General features: G+C 43.5%; 1 protein-coding gene across 8 annotated transcripts in view; it reads left to right on the top strand.

Annotated features, from left to right (window-relative positions):
- The window catches only part of itgb4 (integrin, beta 4), a 102,658-nt gene that overhangs the window by 27,786 nt on the left and 52,658 nt on the right, over nt 1-22,214 (top strand). For all 8 annotated transcript variants that reach the window (XM_039740504.1, XM_039740502.1, XM_039740501.1 and 5 more), the window contains exons 2-8: nt 10,140-10,228; nt 10,569-10,651; nt 15,476-15,571; nt 15,679-15,883; nt 18,296-18,392; nt 19,533-19,704; nt 21,721-21,984. In XM_039740504.1, coding sequence (XP_039596438.1) covers nt 10,140-10,228; nt 10,569-10,651; nt 15,476-15,571; nt 15,679-15,883; nt 18,296-18,392; nt 19,533-19,704; nt 21,721-21,984 — 1,006 coding nt within the window. The remainder of the gene's footprint in view (nt 1-10,139; nt 10,229-10,568; nt 10,652-15,475; nt 15,572-15,678; nt 15,884-18,295; nt 18,393-19,532; nt 19,705-21,720; nt 21,985-22,214) is intronic.

Raw genomic sequence — 22,214 nt, 5'->3', positions numbered from 1 at the left:
CTTAGTGCCTAGTGCTGCCCCCTGTTGTACAAAAGTACAAGTTGCTTCCCCATCGTGGACACTGCCTGTAGGACAACAGACTGGTGACAATGGACAAGAACAGTGATACAAGTATAAGTTGCTGCCCCCTAGTGGACACTTCCTGTAGTACAACAGGCTGGTGAAGAGTGACAAACGTTAACTGAAATTTGGGCAGACAAAGAGAACAGCATTTGGAGAGAGTCTTGGGTATCCCGGGCTGGGGACGCAGCATTAGGCACCTCAGTAGATCTGAGTCCTCGTGACTTTGGCACATTTCTTTATTTTCCTGAATTGACGACTGGTTTAAGGTTTTGACATTATGGAGGTGAATTATCCTACCCATATGGGCTAAAGGAAATGAATAGGAATAATGGTGGAGCAGGAGGACAGCTGCAACGATGGCTCATAGTTATACGGTCCTGCGTTCAAGTCCTACACCTGTTTATTGTCTACGTGTGGCTGACCTTTTCTCCCCGTGTCTGTTTTTACCCCTGCTTCTCCTCTTGTATCCCAGTGATGTGTACATTAGGAAGTTACAGATTGACTGTGTGTGTGAGTGTGAGTGTGAGAGAGAGAGATGGATTGGCGCCCAATCCAGTGCATGGCTGCTGCTTTCTAGCCAGTGCAGCCAGAATGGGCTCCATCACATCCGTCCCTCCATGCCCCCCCACCACCACCCTAAACTGTACTATGCAGCTTTGAGAACGAGATATAAAAGCGTAAACGTTAGGATGACCTCCGGCGGCATCTGACTGTGCCCATTATGCACGCTCTTTTCCCGGCAGACTGCAACAACAAATGTCACATTTTTGGCACTCCGTGCCCTCCTCTCTGGAACCCACTGTTCCAATAATGGCTGCTTTTATGTGCCCCAGTGAAAGAAAGCCCTTTGGAGAATTCTGAAGCCCTGACATTCTAGTCCAAGGAGCCAGAGGGCTGAGGCGGGGCTGCGTGGTTGACATTTACACTTTGGGCTTCTCGTCCGGCGCGGTTACTCATTCTGCACTGAAACACTTTGATCCTGTCGGGGGACTTCTTATTTCCCGCTCCCCAGGGCAGAATATGTTTGATGGGTCGTATAGATGCAATCAGTTTCAGTTTTTGTCCCTTCTTTATGATTACTTCATTGCTTCAAATCCCAAGCGCCTGACGCTGGCCCATTAAAAGGGACACCAGTGACAGTGACTACGTTTCCTGGTGAGCACTAAGCCACTTGTTGCAGCCATCAGGAAGCTTTTCTGTGCCACTCAAATAGTTGTCATCGGACTTGTCCAGCCTCTTAAAGTCTTCATCGCTGACAAAGCATGTCCTACATGGGTGGCCCTTCAGATTGGGGAGCAGGTGACTGTCACGCTGGGCCAGGTCTGGAGAACGGGGCAAGTTGGGGTCTCTCCTCAGATCCACAGTTCACAGTCTTTGCAGTGTGAGCAGGAGGGATAGGAACGAACCAGAGGGAGGCCAGGGAGTCAGGGAGGAGTGCCATTGATTTTTACTGCTGCAAATGGCAAAGCCAATCAGCATCCGTCCGGCTAACTGGGTGGGCCTTTGGAAGGCGTCCCCCTCAATGTGGGTGACATTCTGGACATCATTAGACCAGTGTGCACAAGAACAGGAACAAACTCACTCATCCTACCCACCTCAGTTCTCCATTATGAAAAGTGATGCTGGCCCTGGCTTGGGCCTTGAACTTCATTTGGTGTTGATTGATCTTCAAGATGCCATCGTTCCAGCTCACGTTGATTGTTTGTGTACAATGGAGGTCTAAATTGGGCGTCTACAGAGACGCAATACCAGCAAGAGACATGCACATGTGAAACCCAACATTCACAGAGTGGAACATTCACACTTATAAGATTAATTATCTCTATCAGTGCTTCCCAACCTTGTTGGTGTCATGACCCAGTGTTTCATATGCCAGGATGTTCCTTTCGCCCACCGTTGTGAATTTAACGTCACCCACTCCCCCTACACGAATTTAGTTCAATCCACGAATGGATCTGTGACTTTATTACGAGAAACAGGAGGAGACCACCTCTGTGAATTTTGTTTGATCGTCTGATTGTGGGGGAGTGGGGAGGTCCCCTTCAGAGTAGCAAAGCTGGAGGAGGCCATCCCAGAGCATTAGAGAATTGGATAAATGAAACACGATTGTCAGTGGCTTTTCTCCTTGGTGACTTGAGCAGGATCGTTGGAGTTTGGGGCGGGGGTTGGGGAGGTCGTCCGATCTGCCAGCCATGCTACCGCTATGAATCGAACGCGATCATCGGATCGGTGGATGGGGTTTTGTCCTGGGTTGGCCGCAATCCATCTGTCATGTTGCAACTGTGAATGGAGTTTGGGGGGTCATCTGTGGACCACCTACAATGCCACCCATAAGTTGTGAAAGTCTGATCTACAGGATAGAAGACAATTCCTGACAGTTCTACTCTATTTGGGCATATTCAGCATTAAAATTTATTTAGGTTGTATTTTGGAATTCATGTAGTGATAAAAATCTTTGCACTTTTTCGTTCCAACAGTCGGCGCCTCACAAATATTATTACTGCCATTGAGAATCCTATGTTGAATAATGAAATCAAAGGGGAAAGTGACATTATCTACCTTAATAAAAGGATGTGTGACTGTGTGTCCATTTGGTTGCTTTGGCTCGGTCATTCCAACAGATGGTGCTTCACCAACATTTGTAGTAATAAAATGCATTGTATTTGTCATTCCAACAGATGGTGTTGTGATTAACACTTTTTTTAATTGATATTATTTCTTAAGCTTTTCTTGAGCCTAAGAATTCATCTTTACATCTCTGCTGGGGCTTTCTTACCAAGAAAAACATTTTTTTTATTTTGGGGACTTTATTTAATAGTTGTTAATTTAATAAACGTTCTGTTCGAGGCCATTTTTTTTTTTTTGGTAATGGGCGTCGCCATTTTGAGAGCCTTGTGTCACCTTGTGTGCTTTGGTGACACTCTCATCATGCACTGGGAGTACGAGTTGAGGACATCATTAAGAGCGTCAGCCAGGATACATGGTCCCTCCTTACAAGCCCCAAACTATCGGAGACTGGATTATCTTCCTGATGACTACGCGTGACTCTCTCCTCCTTATTTTGCTATTACATCCGCCTGCTTGCATTAAGACTCTGAAGTCTGCTTGTGCGGTTTGTCATACTGTGTATGAATGACCACCAGAAACAGCGAGGAGTCCATGAGGCGGAGTTCCACTGCAATAAGATGGTTAACGAGCTGCGGACATGGAAATAAACACACGTGTGTAGCAAATCATGGAGGGAAGGAAGCGACCTTGGGGTCTGCATGTCCTCAACTGAGAAAGTTCTCGAGGGTCGCCACTTCAATCGTTAAGTTATCAGTCATTAAGACCAGATCTCTGCTGCCTTGAAGGGTGCTGTGGGGGAAGACCACCAGTGTGCTACCTACCATATATCTCCAGGTTTTCACCTCTGACCCCTTTGTCAAAGAATCCCCCCCCTCCGCACTCATGCCAGCTCTGTGCTATGTGTTCTCCACACCCCTCGACCTCTGAATCTCCCTGAAGTCTCTCATCTCGCTACCATTCAGCTAACTTATCAGCCAAAAAAAAAGTAAAAAATTCTCCAACTCCAAACTTGACCTATGAATAAGACCACCGGTGTCTTAGCATATCGGTGTCCTTTCACCGCTGCAGGCATTTACCTTATCTTTATATACTCGGGAATTCTCAGAGTCCAAAGGGGGTCCATGAATAAGATCAGCAGTGTTTTATCTTTGTTGCTGCCCCCAGCCCTTTGAACTCTGCCCCCTTCATTGTGATATTTGTGTTGGTGTGAAAGTGAAATAACTTTCAAACTCCATAAAATAATAAACCATATACTCTGTGTGTGCGTGGGTTTAAATAGAATACATATTTGTATATGCCAGCGTTTCTCAACCTTTAAATATTTGCGACCCAAGTTTTCATAACAGTTTTAATCGCGATCCCCTAACGTTTTTTGAAAGGAGCTCACTAACCGACTTGTTTTTTTTTATAATTAATGATATATCATAGATGTATATTTTATTATACCTACTTAACTTTTATCAACATTTATCTAACTCTTTATTTATTTTTCTGTATCAGAATGTAGTTTAAGTTAATTTGTTTTGGTTTCAATAGATGTATTTTTCATATTTTTGATTCTTGTTTTCTTTTTTTCATATCTTCGCACCCCCCTTTTTTTTACTTCGTGGCCCCCTAGGGAGCCCGCCCGCCCCACAGTTTGAGAACGACTGGTATATGCATTGTGAAGGCACTTTGCATATAAAATACTGCATGTTGTTTTCTTTTCTGAGTACTATGCAGTGGTTGGTTCACTGTTATCTATCATACATATACTGTATATATATATATATATATATATATATATATATATATATATATATATATATATATATACATATACACATACATATACATATACATACACACACACAGGTCAAAATTATAAACTAAACAGTTCATATGCGCGACACTATTATTGGGGAGGAGCCGGAAGTGGAGGAATGTCGGGAAGGACCGCAAGGGAGGATATATCAGGGCAAGATAGGAAGGGCGGAAGTATCGCACTGCGGTCATATGCCTATAGGACGGTCTTTTTCCTATGAGGAAGCAGAGGAGAAAGTAATACCCCACCATTCCCTGGCGGCGAGTGGTTTCCCAGGTGCTGTCGAATCAATCCGCGGCCTCCTACTGTATAGATATATACAGTAGAGAGAGATTCTGGTATAGTAGGCAGGATTAGATAGATAGAGCTCTCTATCTAATCCTGCCTACTATACTATATATATATATATATATATATATATATATATATATATATATATATATATATATAGGTCCAGATCTAATTATGCAATAACTTAAGTTTATTACATAGAAAATCACCCAAAAAATCCCAGGCCATCGAGAAGTGTGCGAACTGACAGCATGAAGAATCGTCTTCTCACCAATGTGGAATCGTCCCCGCATAAATCAAAGTCATCCAGACGACCTGGATCTGCATAATTAGATCTTGACCATCCAGTGTGTATATATCTCTCATATATATTATATATCTCTCTGTTGATCTCTCTCTCTCTCTCGTTAATTAAGAGTAGAACTAAAAAGTAGTTATGAAAAGACCAAAATTTGAAACAATCTACTTTGTCCCTAGTGTTTGCATGGTGTGTGGGTGTGGGTGTGAGTATACCCTGTGGTGGGCTGGTGCCCTACCTGGGGATTTCTTCCTGCCTTGTGCCCTGTGTTGGCTGGGATTGGCTCCAGCAGACCCCCCAAGAACCTGTGTTGGAATATAGCGGGTTGGATAATGACTGACTGTCTATATATATCTATAAGTATATTATATATATCTATAATATAGATATATAGATATACTGTATAATCTATATATATTATATATATATATACATATACTGTACATACTGTATATATATTAGTGTAGCAAGCGTTTTGGGCCCTTGCCAGGCTGGGACGTCTCGGGATGCTAGATGACAACCCCCCCTGGGTTGCAGCGGTTCCTCAGACTCCTGCAGGGCTTCATGGTGGTTGGAGTTTGGTGCAGCCTTGTTGGGATCCACAGGCGCCGCCAGGGGGTACTGCAACAGGAGCTGCTGAGCCCTTATGGGTAGTGCTTCCACTACACTTTCACAGAACCCCTAGCACGTTCGTTGTATTCGTGAACTTACAGTGGCGTCAGCCAGCTATTAGGAATGACCCAGTGCAGAGGACGTGGACCCACCTGTGCCTGCTGCCCCACTTTGCTTTCGTAAGACGACACTGGCGACACAATACCTTAGCCATATCCCTGGCACATGAGTCCCATTAATCTTTGTCTTGAGAAGACACCTCCAGCTAGTCAATGTGTTTAGTGAAAACTTCAGGTCTTGCCTTCCACTCCAGGGTGTTGGGGAGCTTACCATGGCAGCCAATAACAGATACTTCCTTGTTATATTTAGCACCATTCAGGACAAGCCCCATCTCAAAAAAAGTGTACATGTCTGGTGTGCCCCTCGCTGGAAGGTCCCGCTTTCCTCTGCAGGTTGGTTCCTGCCTTGCACCTGGAGCTCCCTCAGGCCCCAGACCCCCGCAACCTTAAAAACAAAACAAGATCCATCAGGCCCAGAAATGTTAGGGCATTACATAACCTAAGCTATTTTTGACAGCTCGACAAAACGGTTTGCTCAGTTGTTTTTCCGAAAGGTTCCCCATGTCCAAGAGCTTCTTAGCCGTTCTGCCCAAATGGCTACCCGACGTCCATTTCAGGCTGAACACAAGACAGCAGGCCTTGGCTGATGCTTGGAATTCCTTTGAGCGCCGTGGCTGGGCTGCACAGACTTGCTTATACGAGGCCTGAGTGCTCCTCGCAGAATGAGCCCTGCTAGAAAAGCCCAGGCATGACTGCAGGAATGCCGGAGCCGCGTGTTAAGATTTATTTCCCCAATCGGTTCAAAAAGAATCTTTTCTGGCATGCCAGGCTTGCCCTGAAGGTGTTGCCCAGCAACCTGTGGGGATCCTGACAAGAACTTTCATCCATTGTGACTGAGAAGACACAAAGCCGCACTGACATTCCCAGCTCCCAGAGTCATCTGCTTTTCTTCTTACATCCGGAATCACCCCGGATTGTGCCATTTGACTGACTCCTGCTTCTGTGATGTCCCCGTGCCCGCTCTCGTTTATCCCTTTTGGAGCTTCATCCGAGGACCGTCCTCTGTTGTCCGGGCACAAGGGACACTGTGTGTCAGGAAAGCCTTGGGATGGACTCAACTCCACTAGAATCTCAGCTACGGCCAATCAGCTCTGACTGTTTTCTGTGCCCAGATGCCAATCAGTAGACCACCGGACATCCATAAAGAAAGTGGCAGGTGATGGTGGAGTGGGGTCTGCTTAATCTCTTGTGTACACTTTAACATGGATCAATCAAGAGATAAAGCTGACTGGAGGTGCCCAGTGGGGGTCTTCTCCCAGCGTTTGACGGGTGACCGTGGGCCTGGCCTCCATCACTGAAAGGTGACAAAGCACATCAAAGGAGGACAAGCGAGTCCAGAACTGCAGGCTATACAACTGGACCCCAGGCATCCATTTGTTGTTTTTTTTAAAAAAAAAAAAAAAAACAGCTTATAGTATTTACGTTTATTTATACATACGGCATATCCTGGTTGCCCGCAGCTTCCCTTTCCTCAGATTTATTTATCTGCTACTTTAAAAGGTGCAACCCAGTCTGTGGCACTTGCGGTCTACTGGTGCCCAGTCACAGCCACATGCAGTAGAAAAAAGTAAAATAAAATTGAGAGGCCTTTCACGCATGAGTGACATGTGACATCGAGCAATAGCAGGTTGTTGAAGCTCTTAGATGTCTACACACGCACTACACTGAATGGATCGATAAGGTGGCAGGCCTCCCTTTAAAGAGGACCCTGTACCATGGGTGTCTTAATGGAAGCACTTCCAGGTCACGTGGGAATGAGGGAGGCCCTCTAATGGCACCCTAGGAACCCTGACTGGGCTGAACTTTCTGGCTTCCAACTCCCATGCACCCCTGCGGGTGTCCTAACTGGTATACCTCGAGAGGACCACTCGAATTTCTCCTGGTCCATTCCTTTATAGCATTCCAGTTGGGTGAGAAGTCTCTCTTTCTCCAGCTGCGATGCCCGTCGGTCCTCCATGGCACTTACACTAGCCAGGCTACCCACCACAGAATCGTTAAAAAATTTTTGCTCTCTTCTCCTACGTGTACCTTCAACAGCTATCCTCGGTATCCGCATGCATCTCAACCTCTCTCCACCGGCGCTCCGACTCTCGAGCGAACTTCCTGTAAAGCCTGCTTCCCAAACTCGGCCATTATTTTTGGGGCAACTTGCACGTCTGCTTTTAAAACTTCCCCTCTTTGAAGTAGACTCTCAGCGTGCCTCCTAACGCTTTACTCCTCTTCGGGTGTCTCACATTCACACCTCCTCTTTCGCTGCGTCACCAAAGCCGAACTGACCAATCAGATTGCTCGAGGGAATGGACTCACACACCATAGCGCTTTATTATATACTTGATTCTGTTATTGTATGCTATATATTCTTTATTTTAATTGTTTATTACATACTCGGATTTATCTGCACTATGTATGAAAATTTGGTTCAGACCAAAAAAAGAAAAGAAAAAAAAAAACAAAAACATTTCTTTAATTTATTTATTTTATATAAATCTCTCTGGCCATATAAGGGCTAACCCTTAATCAGTTTAGCAGGGGTCTGGCTATGTGCCCCCTAAGATTTCATTCACTAACCTTTGCATGTGCAGAAGTTATGCACAGAAATAGGACAAAAAAAAATAAAAATAAAAAAAAATACCACACACACACACACACGGTTTTCCAAATGGCCACCATTTTGAAATTTGGTGGGTGTGTCAGAAGGAGGTCAGACCCCTTCATGGTTCTGAGTGAAAATAATTTTTTTTAATGAAAATGAAATGAAAATGAAAATGAAAGCACCCATTCCGGACAAACATCCTTCTCTTGCCTTTCATTATATAAGATTAGCTGTCCCCTGTGGCTCTGCCCACGTAGAAGTGAAACAGGATAGCGAGGAGGGTCCTGCCTGGCTTCCCACTCCTGACGTCACACTTCCTCTTCCCTTAGGCCCGCTGTGTGTTTCTCGGATTCATGCAATAAGTGAACTAGGATACTTGGCATGATGACAGAATTTGCAAAATCAACCAGAATTTTCACGCAAAGTCTAGAAAAAAAAAAAATAAACTTTTAAATCCGTGAAGTAGTTCTCTCGTGAAAAGCAGACAGATGGATATAGAGATATATATATATAGTCCCGAGGGCTTGTGCCTCCTCCAGACCGCAAGGGGGCGATCGCCCTGGTTGTATTGGGGGCCATGGGTAGGGGGCTTGGAAGCCCAACCCTGTAGGGGCCCGTGGCCACAGCCAGGCGGCGCCCTGGTGCCTGAGGAACCCTGGAGCCCAGCACTTCCGCCACACCAGGAAGTGCTCGGGGGAAGACGACAGGGGACACCCGGACGGCTTCCAGGTGCGCAGCCGGCACTTCCGCCACACTGGGGTGTGGCCAGGACTGATTGCCGGGAAGCAGCTGGAGCCCATCTGGGTTCCCATTTAAGGGGCCGCCTCCCTCCAGTCAGCAGTGGATGTCGGGTGGAAGAGGACAGAGCTCGGGAGAGGATGGGAGGCGGTCGAAAGAGAGGCACAGTGACTGGAAGAGTGTGGCCTGGACATTGGGGGAATCGGTGCTGGAGGCACTGGGGTTGTGAGTGCACGTAATTTGTGTAAATAGTAGTGTAAATAAACAGTGTGTGGTGGAACTATGTTGTCCGTCTGCCTGTGTCCGGGTCCCAGTCCACAATCTATCTATCTATCTCTCTCTATATATATATATATATATATATATATATATATATATATATATCTCTATCTCTATATATATGTATATCTCTCTCTATATATATGTATATATATATGTATATATATATATATATATCTATATATATATATCTATCTATATATATCTATATATATCTATATCTATCTCTATATCTCTATATATATATATATATATATACGAGAGAGAGAGAGGAGGCATTGGCGAAATTCTGGTGCGAAAAAAAAACACAAAATGACAATAAACTGAAATGACTTTTTTTTTTTTATTTATTTCTGTTGCTTTGACATTTTTTGACTTTTGAGTTTAGTATCTTTTTTTTTTAGGTGTTTGACGGACCTGACTACTGATATCTATTTCTTTGTTTTCTGGTCCAAAATCCAAGCAGCTAATTTGCTTAGCAGAACACCCTGATCCTCCCTTTAAACTTCATTCTGGTGTTTGAATTTTATGCATTGAGCTGCTGCCACTTGATTGGCTGATTAGATAATTGTAGGGGTCAGAAGGTGTGCAGGCGTTCCTAATAATCTGCCCAGTGAGGGTACATAAAAACCCGTATACAGCACAGGGTGTAACGTGTACAGGTAAGCATCATTGTGGAAACTGCGGATTGATTTGTGCAGAGTCTTTAAACTGGGCAGCCATTTGCATTTCTCATCACTAAAGTGTGCCCATGTCTGCTCTCTTTTGTTCCAGGTTGGCGATGGAGGGGCGGCTCGGCTCCTTCCTCTTCTCAGTGGGAGCTGTTCTTGTGGTCCTTGCAGGAGTCTGTGAAGGCAGTAAAGGTAAGAGTCCCGATGAGGTGGGCAGTGAACAGAGATGGGCAGATAGACAGACAGGTACTGTTTATGCAGCTTGGCGACTGAGTGGGCGGGCACAGCAACTATCTTATCCTTTGGGTTGTGTCCCCTCCCAGCACCCCACTAGAAGAAGCCTTGCATGTCCCTCAGCTTTGTTGGGTTCCTTTCCCTAGAATATCCACCACCTAAATTTTGGAAAAGATGAGTAATTTCAATGAATGGTCCGCCACGGGTGTAACCAAGGCACGTTCTGAAATGGTGATTAGAATCACATTGTGTGTCTCGATGGGGCCAATTTCTAAATTCTTCCTTGTATCTCCATCAGTGAACCACTGCCTCGCTGCACGTGCCACTGATTGCACCTCATGTGTCCAGGCTGGAAAAGACTGCGCTTACTGCATCGATGAGGTAAGGCGTTTTGCGATTTTTTTTTTTTTTTATTTGAGGGGCTACAGACTGCACAGGGCAGACAAGCTTAAAGGTTACTGTTGAATGTCATGTGGTTCAGTGGTTCTCATCCTTTCTAGAGTTGTGAGCTGCTTTTTCATGACCTAAGTGTCTTTGCGACCCACCAAGGGGCGTGAGGAGTCCCCTTTTTGTGAACTGAGTGTGATCGCCAAAGCAGTTGAAGGGGATCCAGTGCGATTCATTGTTTAACCCTAACCCTAACCCTAACCATGAGGCATTACCATGATGAACAGCAGCATCTCGTGACCCACCCAGTGATTGAGAAACACTGATCTGATTGAATCCATCATTGTCAAGAAATGGGGTCCATGGGTATTGTTGAATGGCATGTGGTTCTGCGTTTTTCAGCCTTTCTGGAGTCGAGAGCCACTTCCGATAATGTAAGTGCCCCCCTTGGTGAACAGAGCATGATCGTCAGAGCGGTGAAAGAGGGTCGAGTGCAACTGATTGATTAAACCTAACCCAAATCTCAGCCCACTTTCATTATAAACAACAGCATCTAATCACCCACCCAGTGGTTGAGAAACACTGATCTGACTGAACCAGTCAAGAAATGGGGTCTATGGTTACCCCATTTTTTCCCCCCGCAATTTTTAGTAAGTCCTTGCACACTGGAGAGATTCCAAAGGACTGGAAAATGGCAAAGGACTGGAAAATGGCAAATATCATCCCATTATATAAAAAAAGGTGACAGGCAACTATTGGCCAGTAAGCTCAGCATGCATCACAGGAAGATTAATGGAAGGAATTATTAAGGATAAGATTCAGCAACACATGGACGGGACAGGACAGTTAGCAGGGGTCAGAAGTGGGAGGTCATGTTTTACTAACATGTTGGAATTCTATGAGGAGGCAACAAAAGGATACAACCAGAGTGGAGCAGATGAGATTATTGATCTTGACTTTCAGACAGCATTTGATGAGGTGCCACATGAGAGGTCGGGCATCAAATTAAAAGAAGTGGGAGTTTTTAGATCGGTGCAGAATTGGCTCAGACACAGGAAGCAGAGGGTGATGGTGTGAGGAACCTCATCAGAACTGGCTGATGTTAAGAGTGGTGACCAGCAGGGGTCAGTGCTAGCACCACTGCTATTTTTAATATCAATAAATGATTTAGATAGGAATATAAAGAACAAGCTGGTTAAGTTTGCAGATGATACCAAGACAGGTGGATTAGCAGATAATTTGGAATCCGTCATATCATTACAGAAGGACTTGGATAGCATACAGGCTGGGGCAGATTTGTGGCAGATGAAATTTAACGTCAGTAAATGTAAAATATTACACATAGAAGTAAAAATGTGAGGCTTGAATACACAATGGGAGGTCGGAAAAATCGAGAGTCCACCTTATAAGGAGGATTTAGGAGTCATAGTGGACTCTAACCTATCGACTTCCAGTCAGTGTTCAGAGGCCATTAAGAAGGCTAACAGAATGTAAGGTTATATAGCGCCTTGACGTGTGGAGTACAAGTCACAGGAGGTTCTGCTCAAGCTTTATAACACACTGGTGAGGCTTCATCTGGAGTCCTGTGTGCAGTTTTGGTCTCCAGCCTACTAAAAGGACATAGCAGCACTAGAAAAGGACCAGAGAAGAGCGGATTCCAGGGCAACAGCGGATGAGTTATAAAGAAAGATTAAAAGAGCTGAGCTTTTACAGTTTAAGCAAAAGAAGATTAAGAGGAGACCTGATTGAAGTGTTTAAAATTATGAAGGGAATTAGTCCTGTGGATCAAGACAGTGACTTTAAAATGAGTTCATCAAGAACACGGGGACACAGTTGGAAACTTAAGGGTAAAGGCACAAACATTAGAAAGTTTTTCTTTACACAAAGAACGATAGACACTTGGAATAAGCGACCAAGTAGTTTGGTGGACAGTAAGACGTTAGGGACTTTCAAAACTCGAATTGATGATGTTTTTTTGGAAGAAATAAGTGGATAGGACTGGCGAGCTTTGTTGGACTGAATGGCTTGTTGTCGTCTTGATTGTTCTAATGTTACTGTTGAATGTCAGGGTTCAACATCCCTGAGCCTTTCTGGAGCGACTTTTCAACAACAACAACAACAACATTTATTTATATAGCACATTTTCATACAAACAGTAGCTCAAAGTGCTTTACATATTAAAGAATAGAAAAATGAAAGACATAATTATAAAAAAATAAATCAACATTAACATCGAATAAGAGTAAGGTTCAATGGCCAGGGGACAGAAAAACAAAAACTCCAGACGGCTGGAGAAAAAAATAAAATCTGTAGGGATTCCAGACCATGAGACCACCCTGACCAGTCCCCTCTGGGCATTCTACCTAACATAAATGAAACAGTCCTCTTTGGATTTAGGGTTCTCACGGAAGGGCTTGATGATGATGATGGTCACGTAGACTTCTTCCTTTTAATCCGTCCATCATTGTTGGAGCATCATGAAGCTTTGAGTAGGTGGAGGTGGCGCAGGCCACCACCACAAAGAAACCGGAAAAAGAAACAGAAAAGAGAGTAGGGGTCAGTACCGATTTTAGAGCCACCATGAATAGTTATAATGATGAATTGAACATACAGAGTATCAGGATTAAGTTAAATTACGATTAAAATGAAGTTATAAAAAGGCCATGTTAAAGTAATGTGTTTTCAGCAGTGTTTTAAAGTGCTCTACTGTATCAGTTTTCGCCACGTGTCTTCACAACCCACCAAGGGGCATTGGGAGTCCTCCTTTGTGAATTGGGTGTGATCACTAGAGCGGGGTAGGGGATCCATTGTGAATGATTGATTAACCCTAACCCTTATCGTGACCCATTACCATGATAACCAATAGCAGAGGTTAAGAAACACTGATCAGAGGGGACTGGGTGGTCTCATGGTCTGGAATCCCTGCAGTTTTTATTTTTTCTCCAGCCGTCTGGAGTTTTTATTTTTTCTGTCCACCCTGGCCATCGGACCTTACTTATTCTATGTTAATTACTGTTGACTTATTTTATTTTTTACTGTGTCTTTTATTTTCCTATTCTTCATTTTGTAAAGCACTTTGAGCTACATTTTTTTGTATGAAAATGTGCTATATAAAAATCTGTTGTTGTCAAGACATGGGGTCCATGGGCATCCAAAAAGGGGAAAAGCCTGAATGGAACCACATCCCAGATCCCCCTTCAGTAAATACAAATAACGATTGTCAGTTAGCAAAAAAGGGTCAAATAAGCATAAAAACCCCAAAACAAAATAGCAAACTCCGTTAATTTGGAGCAGATGGGATCTGAATTGGCGCCTACCCTCCAGAAACACCTGCTGTCCCCTGCCTTTGTGCTTCTCATTTCCACCTTTGTGGGCAGTACCTGTACACAGTCTCTCTCATTTCTTCACAATGTCCATCTTTCCCTCTTTAGGCAGTGTTCATGGCCTTGACACGACTCCTTATACGCTTTAACTTGATTGCCCTTCTAAGAGATTGGGCAGACTGGTGGTGATGACAAGAGGTCTATTCTTCAAATGGAAGAAAAAAACAAAGATGACTGGGTGGTGTTCTAATCCACTGCCTCGTCTGATTGGGTCGGCCTCAGTGGGGTGTGGCCACAGTGCTGACTGCCGCAAGGGTGTCTGGGAGTTGTCTTAGTAGATGACGTTTGGGGTCCAGCAAGATTTTAAGGGAGCTGTCCTCAGTGTTAAGATTCTGGCTGCAGGAAATCGCGGGCACATAAGCACTCCGGTGAGCTAGGACTTCAAAGAGCCTCCAGAAGCCCCCCTCATAAATTGAGCTTGCAGGTGAAAGAAAGCCAGAGAGAGAGAAAGACTTCTCTGGTAGGAAGGCGAAAGGCCAAACCGTTCATGCCAGGAGAAGGCGACAATACTAAGTTTTTAGTTTCCATTAATACAAACCCTTTGGTGTTTAGGATTCTTGACCAACTAGGCGTTTGTTTTGGGTTTGGGGTTCACTCTCGATTTCCCTCTACGAACCCTTACTTTGTACAGCCACCCTGTGCTGCTGCACGATCAGAATACCGCTAGAGAAAAATCAGTTCATTATTAAAATCTTTCGGAGTAACGTGACCAACGCTCGTCCTTATTTTTGACCCCCTCACCCCATGACCCAGATCAACATAAGACAACATTTAAAAACGATGAAAAGTTATATTTACATATTGACACAAAAAACAGTTTAAGTAATTCCCCCCCCAACAAGCAAGTACATAAAAATCAAAAACAGATTAGGCTGCGAGATGTTCTCGCCTGAGATAACCCGGTTTCCCAAATTGGATCACCGTCCTTACAGTTCCTGAGCAAGGTGTAATGTTGGAAGCCTCACGGAGTACACCGGCAGCCGGGCCGATAACAAAAAATGTTCTGTCCTACTAGTTCCGAAAGGTTGACTGCCCCGGTGAAACCAAAAAATAACTTTGTCGTCAGAGACGCATCTCCCTTCTTCCAGTAGGTGGACTCTTGGCACCAACTCGTTGCTCCTCCTTGCTCCACCGCTCGATTTCTCTCTCCTCTCTCCTTCTTTTCTGGTTGAAGAGTCTTCAGCCCCAACCATCCTGACCACGTTGTATCCTCCCCATTTTTGGCTAACTCTCAGTAACCCATTTCTTGATGTACACCCTAAGGAGATTCAAACGGACAACAGGGACAATAGCACATGACACACCCGCTACAACTTGTAACAAACTGATTCAGGTAACTACTTGACCAGGTGGATTAACTGTGTCCTTTTGTTCTGCTTCTCAAATAATCTGAGGTTTAAATACACATTTATATATATATATATTTTTTTTACAGGATTTTGAATATCCCCGTTGTGACCTGCAAAGTAACCTGAAGTCCTACCAGTGCCTGAATTTGGTACAAATAAGCAGTGAATATTCGATAATAAAGGTACATGACGTCACTTCTTTTTGAGGGGCATAGTTCACTTCAGTTGTTTGCATTTGGCTTCTTCAAAAATCGCTCCGTTTTCATTCCGTTGCCTGCTTCTCCTGTAGGAAGAGTCCATCAATACACAGCTGGTCAAGACGCAGGTGTCGCCCCAGCAGATGAAGATGCGCATGCGTGTGGGTGAGGAGAGGATATTCCAGATGAAGGTTTTCGAACCCCTGGAGACACCTGTGGACCTCTACATCCTCATGGACTTCTCCAACTCCATGTCCGACGATCTGGAAAATCTCAAAAAGATGGGGGACAGATTGGGTAAGCTGCGCGATAGAAGTTAGAAATGTCTTGAAGGACCACAGCCCAGGATGAATTAGTTAGTGAGGATTTAAAATTAGAAGAAAACCTGAGGCCAAGTCCATACCACAATTGGCGTTACTTTAACAAAAATGATCTCCATCCACCCTAGGATGTTCACTAAATTTTGCAAAGTATTTTTCTTCACACCAAAAAAAAAAAAAGAATCTGGTGTAAGTCCTCACACACATGGCTCGTGTGCAGCATAGTCACCTTTAACCGGGCAGGCACTCTGATTTTTGTATTCACTAGAAGCCCGAGTTGCAATCACCGACTGGTTTTCTGCTGCATAGGCCATTGTTTCTTGTGCAGTATGAGAGGGTTTGCGACACCCAATTGCCAGGCCTAGTGAATTAGGTGGTTACCCAGGGTGGCAAAATTTGAGTGGGAGCATATTTTTTTTAAATCCCAATGTACAAAATTTCAATAAGGCTGTAGTGATTATAATCTTTTGTGTTATTTTCACTACTAGCACTTTATTGCAGCCAGGGTTTCTCCCCTGGCTGGGGTTCAAATTCATGTTTCATGTTGTGCCATTTATTGATGTTAATGTTACTTTTGTTAGTTATCTGCTCTATTTTCTACGCCTGTGTGATGTTCCATGCGTTTTGTGGGTGGTCCCCCTGCCAATCACCACCAGTTAACCTGATGGTTCATCTTGAAAGTGCCAGGGAGGGAGTGTGATCTTCTTGTTGGTTACAATTTTCAGATTTTGAGTTCATGCTCTGTCTTTGGCTTTCTGTATTGGGACTTTGGTTGCACTCGATTGTCTTATTGTTTGTGGGCAACTCCTATGGTTGTTGTGCCCCATGGAACATCATTGCTATTGAAGAGCATTTTTGTGAAGAATAAATCAATCTTTTAGTTTATGAAGATTGTGCATGGCCCTTTTCAAATCAAGCCTCTAGTGGACATTTCTGGAAGTGCTTTGGGACTCCCAACCATAACGCTAGTGCTGTTGGATCTTAATGTCTGATGATGTATGCATTACAACAACTATAATAATAATAATAATAATCTTTAGACTTTAGCATAGAAAGCACAGACATGGAGAGATAAAGTGAAGCACTCATAACGGCAACCTGACTGCAGCCCTTGAACACATTGCCGAGGATCCTCTCCCAAATGGGCTTACATTGAAACTTATCTTAAAACTTGGCAAATAAATCGCTCTCCATTGTTCACCACCATCTACGAGATTCAGTCTTGGCAAGCTCTCCATAGTCCATCTCTGGCTGGAAAAACTCTGTAAAGTTGTGCATTGATTGGACAGTTGTACTGCACTACGATACTGGAGCTAGGAATCATGGGTAAAGATTCATATTTAAAAATAAATCATTATACTTCAAATCCCTTGAATTTTGAGATCATATTAAGTTTGTCAATTTATTTTATTAAATTTAAATGACATGCATACATTACAGAGCTGCCTTGGTAATATTATAACTAGATTGTCACCATCACTGTAAGGTATACATGTTTGGCTTAAGGTTTAAAGAGAGACCTATATAACTTAGCAAGTCAGTCTTGGGGGATATTAGGGTTATGAAAATGTTACTCTTTAGGAAAAACATTCTATGCAATAAATAAATAAATAAAAAGCCTGCTATGCCCAACTCCATCACTTAAGTACGTATTTTTCCGAGACAGTCTTGTAAGCAGATGTTGCTATAAGTAACCAACTGGCCCTTCGACATTTTCAAACTGCAAATTCACTCTTTTGTATCCAAACCCTCCATACTTCGTTACGATTGGAAGAATTTCTGTCATGTCAGACATTTCAGGCTGCTGGGTTGTAGTGTGAGCAGTCTCACAAGTTTTCAGAAATTCTTTGTGCCCGTTGTACTCTTATAGCCCGAGTGCCTTTATTTGTAGGCACTGTCCACATGAGAATCTGTTTGCCAGTTCACATATGTTCAAACACTCACCCCATTTCAGTGGGATGTACTTACTTTTTCCACAGGAGTATAAATTAGATGTCAAGTTCAAATACCAAAACTACAATGAGTCCTTCACTAAAACATAAGACAAAAGCTCTTCACTGGGTAGAATTCAATAAGCTCCGAGACTTTCAGAAACTACCACACGTCACAGTTTGTTTTTAACAGTTAATCCACAATCTTGGACAAACTGTTGTCCACCATGCTGACTTTTATACAGTTGTGTTGATGACGTCTTTTGATACCACGGCTACTAGCAACAGGATGTTACATCGATTCAAAATACAAAAAAGGGTTCCAAAAATAAAGTTTGCAGAGAGGCGATAAGGTGTTTTGCTGTGGATTCCTTTAGACAACAAGGGGCCATTTTTTTTTTTTTAGGTTCGGTGATTCAAGGACTACACCATTTTGTAATTTTCATTATATTTTCTAGGTGAATTGGTGGGAACACTGTCCCGGGACTACACTATTGGATTCGGAAAATTTGTCGACAAAGTGACGGTTCCGCAGACGGACATGAGGCCTTCCAAGTAAGTGACTCTTGAAGACTCCAAGACAGAATGTCCACAAACAAATTCTTTGTAGGTCTAATGGTCATTATGCTACAGAACCACAACAAAAATTGTGCAACTCATTCTCGGGTAATGATTCAGTTCACCAATCAAGCGACTCGATCTTGAGTAACGATTCAGTTCACAAATCAGATGAAGGAGAATTGCGACACTCCCTTACGAATCAAATGAACGACAATCGTTTGTTATGGCACAGACTCGCAAGTGAACAAGGATTGTGCTACTCGTTCTCGGGTAATGACTTGGTTCACAAATCAAATGAACAAGAACCGTACGACTTGTTCTCGAGTAATGTTTCAGTTTGTAAATAAAACAAACCAGAGTCACGAGACTCTTTCATGAATCAAATGAAGGAGAATCGTTTGACGTTATGTTACTCCTGGGTCATCTTGGAGAAACCCCCTGCCACGATGGACTCCTGTAACTCATCTCTTGACTAGGCAAGAATGAACCTTTAAAGGCCTACTAGAATTTTAAGAATTGCATATCCTCCTCTGTGAGCACATCTGCTTGTGATGAATTAATATTTCACAAACAGTGGTCAAACAACTCAACATAAATAAAAGACCGTGGCTGGGCACGGGAGTGACAGGTCAGGAAGCAGTGAGGAAATTTTGGGGTGCCAACCAGGTCGTCCCTTTCATTGTGCATGGACACCAAAAATAAAAATGCTCTATGGTGTGCATCCCATATATGTGAATTCAGAATCAAAGTACCGGGTTGCAGTGGCTCCTGGTGGAGGTCTGTCTGATGGGTTGCTCTGGCCAGTAAAGACTCTTCCTTACAGGTTTAATGGTGGCTGGACCGAAAGAGGTGGGGTCAAACACCTTCACCGGGCAACTGTGGGGAAAGATGGAGATGACATTAACTGCAGCACCCCCTGTTGTCTTTATGGGTTACTACATACCTGGACCGAGCCTGCGAGAAGGTCCTCTGACGTGCACACGTGACAAGGCCTATTTTAAAAATTGTGCACCATACCCTCGACTACAGATGAACACTTCACTTGCCGAGTTCTCCCAGAAATTCCCCTTTGTGTCCTTTTTAAAAAATGTTCCTTATATGTCTCTTGACTAAATTAGCTTTATGCCCTTACAGGTTGAAGCAGCCCTGGCCGGACAGCGACCCTCCATTTTCCTTCAAGAATGTAATCCGCCTGACCAGCGACAGCAACACATTTCGTCGGAAGCTGGACAAGGAACGCATCTCTGGGAATCTCGATGCCCCCGAAGGAGGGTTTGATGCTATCCTGCAAACGGCCGTTTGTAAGGTACAGTAATCCCTCCTCGATCGCGAGGGTTGCGCTCCAGAACCCCCCGCGATAGGTGAAAATCCGCGATGTAGAGACCATATGTTTATATGGTTATTTTTATATATTTTAAGCTCTTAGAAACTCTCCCACACTGTTTATAAAATATTCTCCGCACAGTTATACAGTAAACCCTCGTTTATAGCGGTTGATCTGCTACAGACAGATAAATGGATTTCCAAGAAGTAGGATTCTTTATTTATAAATCTAATATTTTCGCAGTTAGAGCATTGAAAACCTGTTTACGACCTTCTAAATACGTTTTTTAACATTATTAGAGCCCTCTAGACATGAAGTAACACCCTTTAGTCAAAAGTTTAAACTGTGCTCCATGACAAGACAGAGATGACAGTTCTTCCTCACAATTAAAAGAATGCAAACATATCTTCCTCTTCAAACGTGCGCCGTCAGGAGCAGAGAATGTCAGAGAGAGAGTAAAGTAAACAATCAAAAATCAATAGGGCTGGTGCGCTTTTAAGATAAAGCGGCACAATGAAGGGATCAACGTGAAGGTAGCCTTTCAGCATTTTTTTACAGGCGCGTCCGTATCTTCTAAGCAAATAGCGACTGTGCAAACAGCCCCTCTGCTCACACCCTCTCTGTCAGGAGCAGATAATGGGGCCAATCATACGCCGCCCTGATGGTATTGCATGATGGATAAGAATCTGCCTGTATTTCTCAGAGAGAGTGACAGAGAAAAGCAAACAATGAAAAATCAATACGGACTGTTAGAGCTTTTAAGTGTGCGAAGCAGCGCACGGGAAGCATATCGTATATCATTGAGGAGTTTTATTTAATATTGGGTAGCTTCTCAGCCATCTGCCAATAGCATCCCTTGTATGAAAACTGGGCAAACAAACTGGTGAAGCATGTAACATAAATTGAAAGACCCATTGTCCGCAGAAATCTGCGAAAAATCTGTGATATATATTTAGATATGCTTGCATTTAAAATCTGCGATGGAGTGAAGCCGTGAAAGTCGAAGCGCGATATAGCGAGGGATTACTGTATCGTACTTTGACTCTGCTCCAGGTTTCTTAATCAGTCGGGTCACATGCCTATTATATCTCAGCCAGGGTTCTTCCTCTGGCTTGTGTGCCAATGCTTATTTTGTGTCTTTGTTGTATATTTATGTGTTGGAATTTCTTTTGTTAATGATTTACATTTTATGTATCCAAGCCTGTTGTTTTTTGTTCCATGCGTTTTGTGGCTGGTGCCCTTAGAGGCGGGGCCACCTTCCAATCACCACCAGGATCTGCCCTCCATTCTATAAATTCTCGGGGGGTCTCCCACAGCTCCTGGTGGTTCGTTTCAAATGCACTTGGGGGGTTTTTGAGGATCTTTTGTGCTTATTGTGAATCATTGGATTTCCAGCCTGTTTGCCAGGGTTTTAGTTCGATGAGATGTTCAAAAATGCCCTTCTAGGGAAAGGAACCATAAAATAAAAAATAAAAAAGGCTGGTCACAAAGCAGACTCTTTATAAATGAGAATATTTAAGACAATTTCAAAACAGAAAAAAAAAAACAAACAAAAAAGGGGCAGTTTAAAAGGCATTCCTGTGTGAACAAGGCCCAATACACAATCCAAATTTCAAAAACCATGTCCTAACACACCAGAAAATCCAAAACTCACTGCCATGCACTCAAGAGATCTTCAATGGACCACTGGAGGGTTTGCTCTCAGCCTCTGATGATAAATTGAGGGCGGAGATATCAGGGTGGTCCCGCCTCTTAGGGCTCCACCCACAGAGTATAAGAAACATAACAGAACATGCGACCACACACAGAAACTGAAAAACGGATCAAACATTCTAAATAAAACAAAAGAAATATTTGAATTTAAAAACAACAAAGATACAAGTATGAATCTGAATGGAAAACAAAGAGCATACCAGAGGATTAGCATAACAGTGCCTCTAGTATCACTCCATGTTCCTCTACTGACCGATATTTTTCCTTTCTCTCTGTGTTCACCAGGACCAAATTGGCTGGCGCGACCAGAGCACTCACCTGCTGGTGTTCTCTACCGAGTCGGCATTCCACTACGAGGGAGATGGGGTTAACGTCCTGGCCGGGATCCTAAAGCGGAATGATGAAGCCTGCCACCTGAATGACAAAGGGTCCTACACTCACGACACACTGCAGGACTACCCTTCTGTCCCCACGTTGGTGCGGCTGTTGCAGGAGAACAATATTATCCCAATATTTGCGGTGACCAACCACTCGTATTCCTATTATGAGGTAAGTAGCCTTTCATCTCATGTCTCTGCGAGTTGAAAGTGAACATTAATGCTGCCAACGTAGAGATCAGCATGTAGGCAATGGCTATCCTTGTGTCTCAGGTAATAATAATAATACATTTTATTTAAAAACACCTTTCAAGATACCCAAGGACACTTAAAAATTGGCTCAAATGAAACAAAAACCACCATAAGACAGAGAAAACAGAGTGATTACGATACTCAACTCAC

The sequence above is a fragment of the Polypterus senegalus genome, chromosome 17, assembly GCF_016835505.1.
Source record: "Polypterus senegalus isolate Bchr_013 chromosome 17, ASM1683550v1, whole genome shotgun sequence".
In the NCBI taxonomy this organism is placed as follows: Eukaryota; Metazoa; Chordata; class Cladistia; order Polypteriformes; family Polypteridae; genus Polypterus; species Polypterus senegalus.
The sequence above is the reverse complement of the archived record's forward strand: the minus strand, read 5'-3'. Positions and strand labels throughout refer to the sequence as shown.